The sequence below is a fragment of the Notothenia rossii genome (assembly GCF_949606895.1).
Source record: "Notothenia rossii genome assembly, chromosome: 6".
NCBI classification, from domain to species: domain Eukaryota; kingdom Metazoa; phylum Chordata; class Actinopteri; order Perciformes; family Nototheniidae; genus Notothenia; species Notothenia rossii.
This window is the reverse complement of record NC_136909.1, coordinates 6374994-6388718: the sequence shown is the minus strand read 5'-3', so window position 1 is coordinate 6388718 and position 13725 is coordinate 6374994. Positions and strand designations below refer to the sequence as shown.

At 39.6% G+C, this 13725-nt stretch overlaps 1 protein-coding gene across 1 annotated transcript in view; it reads left to right on the top strand.

Moving 5' to 3' along the window:
• galnt9 (polypeptide N-acetylgalactosaminyltransferase 9) overlaps nucleotides 1-13725 on the top strand; it is a 145202-nt gene that overhangs the window by 71291 nt on the left and 60186 nt on the right. The window contains exon 5 of the mRNA XM_079687088.1: nucleotides 3557-3754. Coding sequence (XP_079543214.1) covers nucleotides 3557-3754 — 198 coding nt within the window. The remainder of the gene's footprint in view (nucleotides 1-3556; nucleotides 3755-13725) is intronic.

Here is a 13725-nt window from a genome sequence, read left to right as displayed (position 1 = left end):
TTATAATGTAAACTGATAGTTAGTTTAGTTTTTGAGTTAGTGGAGTGGAAGAATAAAGTATCAAAGAGTAAATGTAATTCATCCCTATCCACCACTGCTTTGAAACACACTAAACAGAGAGGTATTTACTTTATATTTTAGAAAACGATGCCATGGATGAATGCAGATGTCGTCTCGACTTCCACCCGGCGCTACATTTACACGGGTTGCCAGCGACGACGCAGTCTGTCGAATCAGCATTTATTCAACATTCAAAGCGACTGCCAGGATCCACTTCCCCCTTTTTACTGTTTATGATGTGAAGGTCTCGCAAAATGAATTTTCCGCGGAACAACAAATATATCATATTTTATATCTCCCGCTCATGAAAACGAAATGTCAAAATGTGACACTTATCCCGCTGAGAGACTTGATAAGAGGTAAAACCTGATAAAGCGAAACACATCAAGTTAAAATAGAGGCTTAGTCTGCTCCTGGGAAAATATCCACTCTCTTTTCCCTCTGACGGGTTGTAACTTAGTTTCTCTCTTCTTTTGCTAACACGCTTTCTTTTAGAGCACATCAAGTGGAAAACATATTCTTAAAACACATTAATGCTAAGAGTAGGTCAACGTGGGTGAAACACTTCAAAATGATCGGCCTGTCAGCGATTAATTTAACACTCTAATAAAGATTTTGTTCTTAGTTCATGGAGCATTTTAGCACCAGCTCTGTAAAAGGGTAGAATAGAGAAGAGTAAATCACTAAGAACTAGTCACAAACAGTCCTGGACGTCCGTCTATTTACTATGTCAAGAGTATTATAATAGTTAGTGATGTTTTAAAGTTAAATCTATAATATGTATTTGACTGTGAGGTTAAGAGAGGAAGTGGTTACAGTATGCAGCAGCCTAGATAACATCAAACCCTTACATGCCGTCTCTTAATGCTTGAGTCCATCATATCAGTTCCTATAAATGTATACTTTATAATAACAGTCTATCATTAATTATTAATTTTTATTGTTATTTGATTTATTTTTTAAGTTGGGGCAGGTAAAATAAGATGTTCTTCTTCAAAAAAAGTGTAGCCTACATGTTTTGTTTTAAAATAACTTCCATGCGTAGAATAAACAAATAAACAAACAAATAAACTAAATTAATCAAATAATTGCTTATTAGACTTTTTTGTTGATTACCAAATGTTTGTTAGACATCCACAAAGATATAAAGATAGATGGACCAGACAACAGTTGACCTAGTGATAACTATAACTAATGTAGCTGTGTATGACATTAGAACCTTTCAATAACTAAATCTAAATGTATAAAATGTTTCGGTGATAATTGCAAAAAGTCCTCCAACTCATACGACCAAATGGGCCGATTGTTCAAGCGCTTAATATGTCCTATAATTACGTTTTAGTGCTCCCGTTGTATGCTAACGTTACAGATGGTCGTTTATTCACAAATAACCCTCTCTGTAAAATCCTAAATTGTAGGATGGTTTGGCCATTAAAACACTTTTTGATGACATATCTAGCGAGAAGTGTAGATTGTACTTTTTGAATCCACGTCCGGTCGATATGTAGGATCTATAGTTTGATAGATATTACGAAGATGATTTGAGGTATGTGGCAGCCTCCATGTAAAGTTACGGGTTGAAAACAGTATTTCCGGTCTCGACGTTTTCATAATAAAACCAATGATCAAATGATTTAACAGTGATATCTGCAGTACTCATCAACTAAAAACCATCAGTTTATCCTTGTTAATTATACGACATTGATTGGTTTAAATTGTGTGCACTGCTTTTGTGTTTTTCCCATAGGTTTTTCTCTTTCGATTCTGAGAGACACCTTTCTTTTTTCAGAGGTTTTGATAGGCTAAAACACCGATTGTTTTAGCCGCAGTGCATTTCGGGATATTGTGTTTATATGATATGACAACGGAAAAACATTTTTTTTTAAATAAAGTAATACTTTATTCCGAGTGTTCTTGCTTTTCTCTTTGGAAGTCATCACATAACGGCATTGTAATACACGGATCGGCTGCATTAAATATTACATATCTGCCGTAGATATTTATTTATAGAGCCCTGATCAGAAGACCTTTTGACAAACTGTAAGAAATGCCGCCAAAACTGAATACGTGACGTGGATCATAAATATATTAGCAATTAAACAAGTAGAAAGAGAGCACGCTCGTGAACTGTCAACGGGGGACGGGACGCCGTGGTATGCATGCCCACTGCACCTCGCGGAAGCGCGCATAGCGTGAAGCAAGACTCAGACATTTTAATGATTTGTAGGGCAAAGTTAGGTTTGGAAACTACGGTATATAATTTCCTTTTTGGAGGGCATGCATAACACCGGAGCCTCGCTGCGGGGAAGCTTTGGCGCTGTTCTGAGTTTGTTCTAATAATTTGTTCTGAATTTGTTCTAAAATATTCGGTTAACGCGACCACTGGATTACACAAACAAATCCCTTATTTTACGGTGTGTTATTCTAAAAAACGCTTCGAGATTTGTCTTGACAGATGAGAAGCGCTATTTAAATTCAATGTATTATTATTATGATTATATTCATGCCCATACTTTTAGATTTGTACAAAAGATGTTGATTGCAGGACTTTTAACTGACTATATGTACGTGTTATTGCTACTTTTACTTGAGTAAAATATCCTCTACTTCTTCCACCAACTGTTTACAATATATTGAGGTTGATTTCCTGCACATTCACAGTTATTATTATACATTTAAATTCACTACATCACCCATCCGGTCATCCATGACTTGATTTATTCATTCTAAGATTGTTCAATGTTAATACTTATGTAGCAGACTTGTGTATAGATCAAAATGTGTGGCTCATGTGAAGCCAATGCAGTTGCACTTTACAAAGGCTATTGATAGCTAATGTACTTTCAGGATTCTTTCTTTTGTGAGCTCTTCATGGTTGGATGCACTTATTGTCAGTTGCCTTGGATAAAAACGAATTGAAATGTAATGTAACTGCAAACTGCTTTCGCATCACTTTCCCGCCATTCCCCTCACTCGGTCTCTCTTTTCACCTTTTGTAACCGTCCGATGAAGCTCCTGCATACATTTTGGGAGAATAGTGAATGTATTCCTCTAATATCAGAGTAACGTGATAACAAAGGTATCCCAACTGTAGCTGTGTACCTGACAGGATGTGTGATTACCTAGAAGAGCATCAGGACTGTTTGAGGCATATGATAGCTATGTGATTAACATGATGATTCAGCCTCTATGGAGAGAGACATATGACAAGCATGATCATTTCTGACGTGGAGCTAATCTGAAGTAAACATTGAATACTGCTTTCTATTCCTCCATCTTGTGACTGTGTAACTCCCTCTCTTGGATATCAGCATGTGAAGGACACTGTTCAGGAACTAGTTGATGCTCTGTATGTGATGACTACTTCCATTCTGGAGAGGATCACAGATACATGGATCCTGAGATTGAAGCTCAAGCTGGGGACGAGTGAGATTTCTCTAACAATACATAATTCAGAAAAGCCTCTCTGACCCCCGGTTTCTCTTCCTGTCCAAAGGGCTGAACCCATCCTGACCCGGATGAAGGAGGATCACACGCGCATCATCCTGCCCGCCATCGACAACATCAAGTACAACACGTTCGAGGTGCAGCAGTACGCCAACGCCGCCCATGGCTACAACTGGGGGCTGTGGTGCATGTACATCATCCCCCCCCAGGAGTGGCTGGACAAGGGAGACGAGACGGCCCCTATCAGGTGAGGGAAGTAGGGCTGAGGTGGGAAGTAGTGGAGTACAAATACTTCAATACTGTACGCAAGTACATTTTTCTGGTATCAGTACTTTACTCCACTACTTCTTTTTCTGAAGACTTTTTACTTTGACTTACCTGAACTTTCTACTTCTTACATGTTGAACACAAATACCTGTACTTTCTACTTCTTACATGTTGAACACAAACACCTGTACTTTCTACTTCTTACATGTTGAACACAAATACCTGTACTTTCTACTTCTTACATGTTGAACACAAATACCTGTACTTTCTACTTCTTACATGTTGAACACAAATACCTGTACTTTCTACTTCTTACATGTTGAACTCAAATACCTATACTTTCTACTTCTTACATGTTGAACACAAATACCTGTACTTTCTACTTCTTACATGTTGAACACAAATACCTGTACTTTCTACTTCTTACATGTTGAACCCAAACACCTGTACTTTCTACTTCTTACATGTTGAACCCAAACACCTGTACTTTCTACTTCTTACATGTTGAACACAAATACCTGTACTTTCTACTTCTCACATGTTGAACACAAATACCTGTACTTTCTACTTCTCACATGTTGAACACAAATACCTGTACTTTCTACTTCTTACATGTTGAACCCAAACACCTGTACTTTCTACTTCTTACATGTTGAACACAAATACCTGTACTTTCTACTTCTTACATGTTGAACCCAAACACCTGTACTTTCTACTTCTTACATGTTGAACCCAAACACCTGTACTTTCTACTTCTTACATGTTGAACACAAATACCTGTACTTTCTACTTCTTACATGTTGAACTCAAATACCTGTACTTTCTACTTCTTACATTTTCCAAACCGGCTGGTTCCTTTAGTTTGAATGTGTGTTTGGTGGCGTGATCATTATTATTTAGAGCAGGGGTGTCAAACTCAATTTCATTACGGGCCACATCAGCATCATGGTTGCACTCAAAGGGCCGGTTGTAACTTCAAGACTATATAAATATACATATATAAATATATAATATATATAAAATAATGTATTATATTACATGATTGCCTCTGCATTGGATTATTATCGGATAGGGTAATAACTTCATAATTAACTACGTCTGAAAGCAGAAGTCTAGGGCAAATAATTGCAAGTCTCTTCAGTGTGCATGTCACAAAGTGATTTAAAAAGAAAAGCCAAATTCTGAAGAAAAAAGTCTAATTTGAGATGCATTGTGGGGCATGTAGTTTATGGGCAATGTGCTTCTGTAAAGCGGCATGTAACTGTATAATACACATATGATATTCTTTGTAAGCTCTTGTGGGGCCGCATGAAATGAAGTCGCGGGCCGGATTTGGCCCCCGGACCTTGAGTTTGACACCCCTGATTTAGAGTCATTGCGTGCCTATTGATTTGAACACGATCCGTGTATCCATCATTTCCTGGTCTTCTCTAAAGAAGAGGGACCAATGGAAACGTTGTCATGTTGCCGTTGGTCACCATGGAAACATTCATTAGCTAACAATGACATTATTGTTCTATTAATATAAAGGGAGGTCAGGTACTCTTTAAAACAGCTGCTAGTTATGGGTACTTTTTACTGAAGTACATTTCAAAGCCTCATTACTTTGACTTGAGTAAAGAAGTTTAGTCAGTACTTCTACTTTCACCAGAGTATTTTTAAACACGAGTATCTGTACTTCTACTTGAGTAAATTAGTGTGTACTTGTACCCTCTCTGGCCCTACCAGGGGCGAGCAGCATCTATTATTGATGAGGATGTTTGATGAAATATGGATAGGCTCAGGTGATGATTAATTAATGTGTGGAACCATCAAACTAAGGTGCTCTGTCGACCGAGTGCCACCCAAACGCACAAATAGAGCCCAAGCTGTCTAATTACCGTGATGAATCTGTTATATTATGATGCAGGGGCAGAGTGGGGGTGTCGTTAGTGTCATTGTAGGTTTAATATGAGCAAGGCATTCGGTTATAGCTCCGCTGAGTGGACGGCAGCACGGCTTGTATCGTGTGTCTGTATAATCCTCCAATTGATTACTTGGGTCCTTTGTAAAAATTGCATTGACTTTATATGTTAGGAGGGTCGTGTTGCATATATATTATTTTCCAATCAATCAATCAATCAATCAATCAATCAATCAATCAATCAATCAATTGGACAGGGCAGGCTTAGTATCATGATCTATTCACAGAGTTCATCCTATTAAAGTGATTTCCTTTCCCTTTATGTTGTTCTCCTGAGACTGAGACGAACACATTTAAATCAAATATATGTGTTTGAATCTATGGCTGCACAATATAACAACATTTTATGAAAATGGCAAAATGGATTAGTGCAAAAACGCAATAGCAGGAAACAAAATATTTGGCAACATGTGTTAAAATATGATTCTGTATGAAATGTTGTGGAGCTGCAGAGAGATCCCAGCCTACAAATCATTTTCTACAGACTGAATAAAATAGTTTAGGACGGATCGTCTTAAGAAATCACACAAGATAATCATTTTTTAATATCTTTTTTATTATAATAATGAGACATTTTATATACAAAAATCCTCAATCCCTCTAATTTCACACTTGCAATATCAATCAAAAATGATCACAATTAGGTTTTTTCAAATTATGCAGCGATAGTTATATCTTGTGGTCACACTATGCAGCTGCACGTCTCCTCACACATACCAAATCATGGCATCACATCAGCCCAGTCCTCAAAGAGCTCCACTGGCTTCCTGTCTCCCATCGCATCAATTACAAAATGATGGTCCTCACCTACAAAGCACTCCACCATTTGGCCCCCCCTTATCTCACAAACCTTCTCACTCCTTATCAACCCCCACGGTCCCTCAGATCCACCGCAGCCGGACTCCTATCCATTCCCACATCCACACTCTGCAGCTTTGGGGACAGAGCCTTCTCAGTGGCAGCTCCTAGGCTCTGGAATTCCCTCCCCCAAGATCTCCGTGACTCTGAGTCCCTCACAGTCTTTCAGTCCCGCCTCAAAACACATCTTTTCAACTCTGCCTACCCATAAGCCCCCCTCCTCTCAATCAATTTCCTCTTGACTGCCTTTTTATTTTTTTTTACTATACTTACTTGTTTGCCTGTCCTTGTTTGTCTACCCTCCCTCATATTGTAAAACGTCTTTGAGTCGTGAAAAGCGCTATATAAATAAAATGCATTATTATTATTATTATTATATGTTTTGTGCAACAACTGTGATGATATAAATAACAGAAAAACAAATCTTTGCACCGTAAAACAAAAAAAAAGGCTATAATGTTTGAGTCCACAATGCTGCGTTTATGACTACACAGGTTTTATTAAAAAAAATGTCAAGCAGAAACACGTTGTTTTGAATGTCGTTGATTTATTCGATCGCTTCTACATGTTTATACCCAATCAAAAGCAGCTACACTAAACAAAAGCTGGTACATACGATTTAAAATACATACGGAGCCAGAGCACTCGTTGGCAAACGTTTTTTTACCAGGGTGTTTCAAGCCACACGACAAAGTACAATGGACAGGTTTCATATATCTCTTTTCCTTAAGCCTTTCCTATGGCTTTCCTTTGTGTGGCTTGAAACACCCTAGTAAAACGTTTGCCTACTAGTGCTCTGGCTCCCACCTCCACCTGTCTCCAATATATACAATTACACCAGGTGCTCTAATCACCCAAAACATGCCTTCAAAATAAAAGCATAGAAACTACTTTAACTTATAGGAAACCTGTTCATTGTACTTTGTTATTGGAATAAAATGCACAAATGGAGGTTCTTGTCTGGACTTGGATGATCATTGCCCTGCGTAAGATCCGCTAACTAGTGCCTCAGCGGGTGTTTTAGTTCTATAGGATTTTGGCCGCTACAAAAAGCTTTATACGGAAATGTGTTGAATGCATGACGGTGCATTATTCTTGCATCACAGCAGCTCTATTTAGAACATTAACACGGACAAATATTGAGCTAAAACTAAAGACCCTTTTTTCAGTGATACCTAACATAGAAAACGCAGACACCTTACACGTGGCTGCTACATTAATGTCGACTGCCAGAATGTCATCTAATATCCCAAACCTAAGTAAAACAGATTCACACATACGTTGTAGCAGAGTCTCATAACCAGTGTTGCTCCAGAGTAAGCAAAGCAATAACAGTTTCATTTGATACAGATGCTCTAAAACAAACACACACGGTGATAAGAGTTTATACTGCAGACGAACGTATTGAATGTCTCCATGAAGGTCACATGTTATTGAGCAGACAGGATGTAACCGGTGTCGATTCGCGGTGTCTGCGTTGCGTTTATGTCGTTGATGGATGAGACCCGAGCCCATCTCCGTTTATTCACTGACTGACAACAGATATACAACAAATCAGTCCTTATTAAATTGGTTTTCCCTCACACTGACTGCTCTCACGTGGAACACATTCACAAAAAAGGGAAGAGGAAAACGTGAGGGACACAATATGAAGGTGGGGGGGGGGGAGTCCCCACAAAAATAATCTTCTGAGTACAGTGACTGCATTTTTGAGGTTCCGCCCACTGATTTCAGACCTAGTCAGGTATTTAACATTTAATAAATGAAGAACACAGAATTATTAAATACAAAACACAGACTTTGTGTTATTATACTAAATTATTTACAAATAAATATGTAAAGGTCACCTATTATGCAAAATCCTCTTCTTCATGTCTCTTCTACATCAACATGTGTCCCCTCTTCTTCATATCTCTTCTACATCAACATGTGTCCCCTCTTCTTCATGTCTCTTCTACATCAACATGTGTCCCCTCTTCTCCATGTCTCTTCTACATCAACATGTGTCCCCTCTTCTCCATGTCTCTTCTACATCAAAATGTGTCCCCTCTTCTTCATATCTCTTCTACATCAACATGTGTCCCCTCTTCTTCGTGTCTCTTCTACATCAACATGTGTCCCCTCTTCTTCATGTCTCTTCTACATCAACATGTGTCCCCTCTTCTTCGTGTCTCTTCTACATCAACATGTGTCCCCTCTTCTTCGTGTCTCTTCTACATCAACATGTGTCCCCTCTTCTTCATCAACATGTGTCCCCTCTTTTTCATGTCTCTTCTACATCAACATGTGTCCCCTCTTCTTCATGTCTCTTCTATATCAACATGTGTCCCCTCTTCTCCATGTCTCTTCTACATCAACATGTGTCCCCTCTTCTACATCAACATGTGTCCCCTCTTCTTCATGTCTCTTCTTCATCAACATGTGTCCCCTCTTTTTCATGTCTCTTCTTCATCAACATGTGTCCCCTCTTTTTCATGTCTCTTCTACATCAACATGTGTCCCCTCTTTTTCATGTCTCTTCTACATCAACATGTGTCCCCTCTTCTTCATGTCTCTTCTATATCAACATGTGTCCCCTCTTCTTCATGTCTCTTCTTTATCAACATGTGTCCCCTCTTCTTCATCAACATGTGTCCCCTCTTTTTCATGTCTCTTCTACATCAACATGTGTCCCTTCTTCTTCATGTCTCTTCTACATCGACATGTGTCCCTTCTTCTCCATGTCTCTTCTACATCAACATGTGTCCCCTCTTCTTCATGTCTCTTCTACATTAACATGTGACCCCTCTTTTTCATGTCTCTTCTACATCAACATGTGTCCCCTCTTTTTCATGTCTCTTCTACATCAACATGTGTCCCCTCTTCTTCATGTCTCTTCTATATCAACATGTGTCCCCTCTTCTTCATGTCTCTTCTTTATCAACATGTGTCCCCTCTTCTTCACGTCTCTTCTACATCAACATGTGTCCCTTCTTCTTCATGTCTCTTCTACATCAACATGTGTCCCCTCTTCTTCATGTCTCTTCTACATCAACATGTGTCCCCTCTTCTTCATGTCTCTTCTACATCAACATGTGTCCCCTCTTCTTCATGTCTCTTCTACATCAACATGTGTCCCCTCTTCTTCATGTCTCTTCTACATCAACATGTGTCCCCTCTTCTTCATGTCTCTTCTACATCAACATGTGTCCCCTCTTCTTCATGTCTCTCCTACATCAACATGTGTCCCCTCTTCTTCATGTCTCTTCTACATCAACATGTGTCCCCTCTTCTTCATATCTCTTCTACATCAACATGTGTCCCCTCTTCTTCATATCTCTTCTACATCAACATGTGTCCCCTCTTCTCCATGTCTCTTCTACATCAACATGTGTCCCCTCTTCTCCATGTCTCTTCTACATCAAAATGTGTCCCCTCTTCTTCATATCTCTTCTACATCAACATGTGTCCCCTCTTCTTCGTGTCTCTTCTACATCAACATGTGTCCCCTCTTCTTCATGTCTCTTCTACATCAACATGTGTCCCCTCTTCTTCGTGTCTCTTCTACATCAACATGTGTCCCCTCTTCTTCGTGTCTCTTCTACATCAACATGTGTCCCCTCTTCTTCATGTCTCTTCTACATCAACATGTGTCCCCTCTTCTTCGTGTCTCTTCTACATCAACATGTGTCCCCTCTTCTTCATCAACATGTGTCCCCTCTTTTTCATGTCTCTTCTACATCAACATGTGTCCCCTCTTCTTCATGTCTCTTCTATATCAACATGTGTCCCCTCTTCTCCATGTCTCTTCTACATCAACATGTGTCCCCTCTTCTACATCAACATGTGTCCCCTCTTCTTCATGTCTCTTCTTCATCAACATGTGTCCCCTCTTTTTCATGTCTCTTCTTCATCAACATGTGTCCCCTCTTTTTCATGTCTCTTCTACATCAACATGTGTCCCCTCTTTTTCATGTCTCTTCTACATCAACATGTGTCCCCTCTTCTTCATGTCTCTTCTATATCAACATGTGTCCCCTCTTCTTCATGTCTCTTCTTTATCAACATGTGTCCCCTCTTCTTCATCAACATGTGTCCCCTCTTTTTCATGTCTCTTCTACATCAACATGTGTCCCTTCTTCTTCATGTCTCTTCTACATCGACATGTGTCCCTTCTTCTCCATGTCTCTTCTACATCAACATGTGTCCCCTCTTCTTCATGTCTCTTCTACATTAACATGTGACCCCTCTTTTTCATGTCTCTTCTTCATCAACATGTGTCCCCTCTTTTTCATGTCTCTTCTACATCAACATGTGTCCCCTCTTTTTCATGTCTCTTCTACATCAACATGTGTCCCCTCTTCTTCATGTCTCTTCTATATCAACATGTGTCCCCTCTTCTTCATGTCTCTTCTTTATCAACATGTGTCCCCTCTTCTTCATCAACATGTGTCCCCTCTTCTTCATGTCTCTTCTACATCAACATGTGTCCCCTCTTCTTCATGTCTCTTCTACATCAACATGTGTCCCCTCTTCTCCATGTCTCTTCTACATCAACATGTGTCCTCTCTGTGGAAAGAGACTCTGAAAGTTTCAGGAACAAAGATTCTCTCTCTTTTTGATCCATTTCTATAAAAACCTGTCTGAAAATGAGCTGATCAGATTTTGGCCACTTTATGATGTCATAACGATGTGTTGTCTTGTGTAACCATTAGCCAATCACCAACCAAGGTAACCCCCCCCCCCTTATCACCTGAATCTCCTCCTAGAGCACCATTGTGTTCTTTGTAACCAAATCTCTCTCAGAGGGGCGTGGGGAGGGGCTCCTTATTTTCATCTAAAGTAACAGACAGAGAATCAGCACTTTGGAAACAGGGCTGAAACAGAGGGGATTATGGGTAATGCTGCAATGATCTGTTTGGTGTTTCAGCCAATCAGAGACAGGTTTTATAATATGTGAGACCCACAATATATTGATGAAAGACAGTATAATAGGGGACCTTTAACACTAAACACCACTGCATATTTACAACTGTTACACTCATAGTGCTGGACTTTAGATATAAGGCGGATAGGAGCTGGTTCTCAGAGCTGCTTCCTGTTTCCTCTGAAGCTTTGCTGCAAATGGACAGATCGCCTGGAGGGCCGGCTGAAGTGTGTCGGCTGTGCGGATCTCTATTGGAAATCTTTCTGCCACTTGTTTCCTCAAGGTTTTCTTCCAATCAACTACAAAAGCCTCGTGGCCATTCAGAGCTCAGACTCAAAGCCTCTCCTGGCTGTCTGGACACTACAAAGCCAGCACAAGGTCACAGGAAGGCACAACAGTGTGAGAGGGCAGAGGAATGCAGACATTTCATTTCACAAAGAGAGGTTGATTGACAGGAGAGAATAAGTAAGTGGGGATGGCTGCAAGTGTGTGGACAGACGCAGACATTTTCAACTAAAAACACATAGAGGAAGTTCTGTGGATACAAATACAGCTTTAAAGGTCTCTTATTATACTATTTAGGCATGCATTATAGGTTTCAGATATATAAAAAACATGTCTATGAAGTGATTGCTAATGTTAACAAAGACCATATTACTTCCAAAACACGTCGCGCATTTTTCCACTTTTCCGATATTAGCTCCGTTGTACCCCCGTTTTTAGAGATGTGGGTACGGAGGAAAAGAGAGGGTTTTGTTTTCTGACACTTTTTGGGTTCCCTTATACAACAGGGACACGTATTCATGCATAAAATACATAAAATAGTTAATTTTGCGTGATAGGAGACCTTTAACACTAGAACCGCCTGAGATTTTTTATACCTAAAACAGCCACCGGGGTCAAATTGACCCAGCATTAGAATGCATTGATTTTCAAAGTAAAAGTATTGCTTTTAAAAAGAAAAATGGTCCTGTTGTATTGGTATTTTGACAAGCAATTTTGTTAAATTGTTTCGCTTATTAACGGTACAACATAAGGTTTCGTGAGGCGGTTGTCGTTGTTGGGTGAAAAGCAAACAGCTGTTTGCTGCGGAGCGCAGCGCGAGCAGTCTCCCGTGAGCGGGAGCGCGCTCCTTCACTACAGACTGTCGCTATCAATCTATCTCTCTCTCTCAATCTATCTCTCAATCTATAAGGAACTGCAGTAGACAAAAGGCATTGCTATAGCAACACGTCATGTTTGTTTACGCGCGAAATCAATAGCTCGAAAGGGGTGGGGTCAATATGACCCGCTTGGCGGAAATAGGTATAAATGGCAATTCTTTTGCCGATTTCTTAATCTGACTTCATATTGACAATTTTTAACAACATAGGGTGCTACATAACACACTTTCAGGAAAAGTCACGGACTGGGAGACTTTAATATGTTATTGAAAAAAAGTTACATACAATAAAAAACAGCTCTGGGTCAAATTGACCGCGTTGGCGGTTCTAGTGTTAAAAGAGGGCTCACACTTAAACTCTCCAAATCAGACATTCTTTATTTGTCTAAAAGTGGGTAGATTTTCATTGTGTCAGGCAGAAACAGCTTCAAAAGATTATCACACGTTAATAAAATAAATACCATCCAAGCTATGGAAGTAAGTAACAACGTTATTAAAGGTGCACCCTAAAAATCTAATGACATTAAATGGGAGATCCCACCCTTAATCTGTGATGTCTATAGCAGTCCAGATGTTATTTTGTTTCCATGAAAACACTTTCCCTCATGTTGCTGTTTGAGGTGATGTCTTTGTATGTTATACATGAGAGTACAAAGCGCCAAAACAACAGTCCAGGTGCAAAAACAGAACATGGTGACAGGAACAGAACAATGGCTAGGTTTGTCATTCCTACTCACAAAACATCCCCCCAAAAAGCGTGACGGCAGGGTCACACAGAGAAGAAACTGTCAATTGCATCAAAGCCTGTTCAGAGTTGTAGTCGATGCTTCCTCCGCCTCTTCTACGATTGATTTCTCTTTGTGTCGTAATTGAACACTGCTGTGAAATTGCGAGTCACGAATGAAACCGTCACTGTTTGATTTTGTGAAAAGGAAAAGTGGACGAGAATTTATTTTGTATCAAACATTCGAAAGAAAAGTCTTTATTTTTCTCATTATTCGGAGGAACAGCTGGCTCCAATTACTCATTTCAATGCGTCACTTAATTGGCTCTACTCGGGGA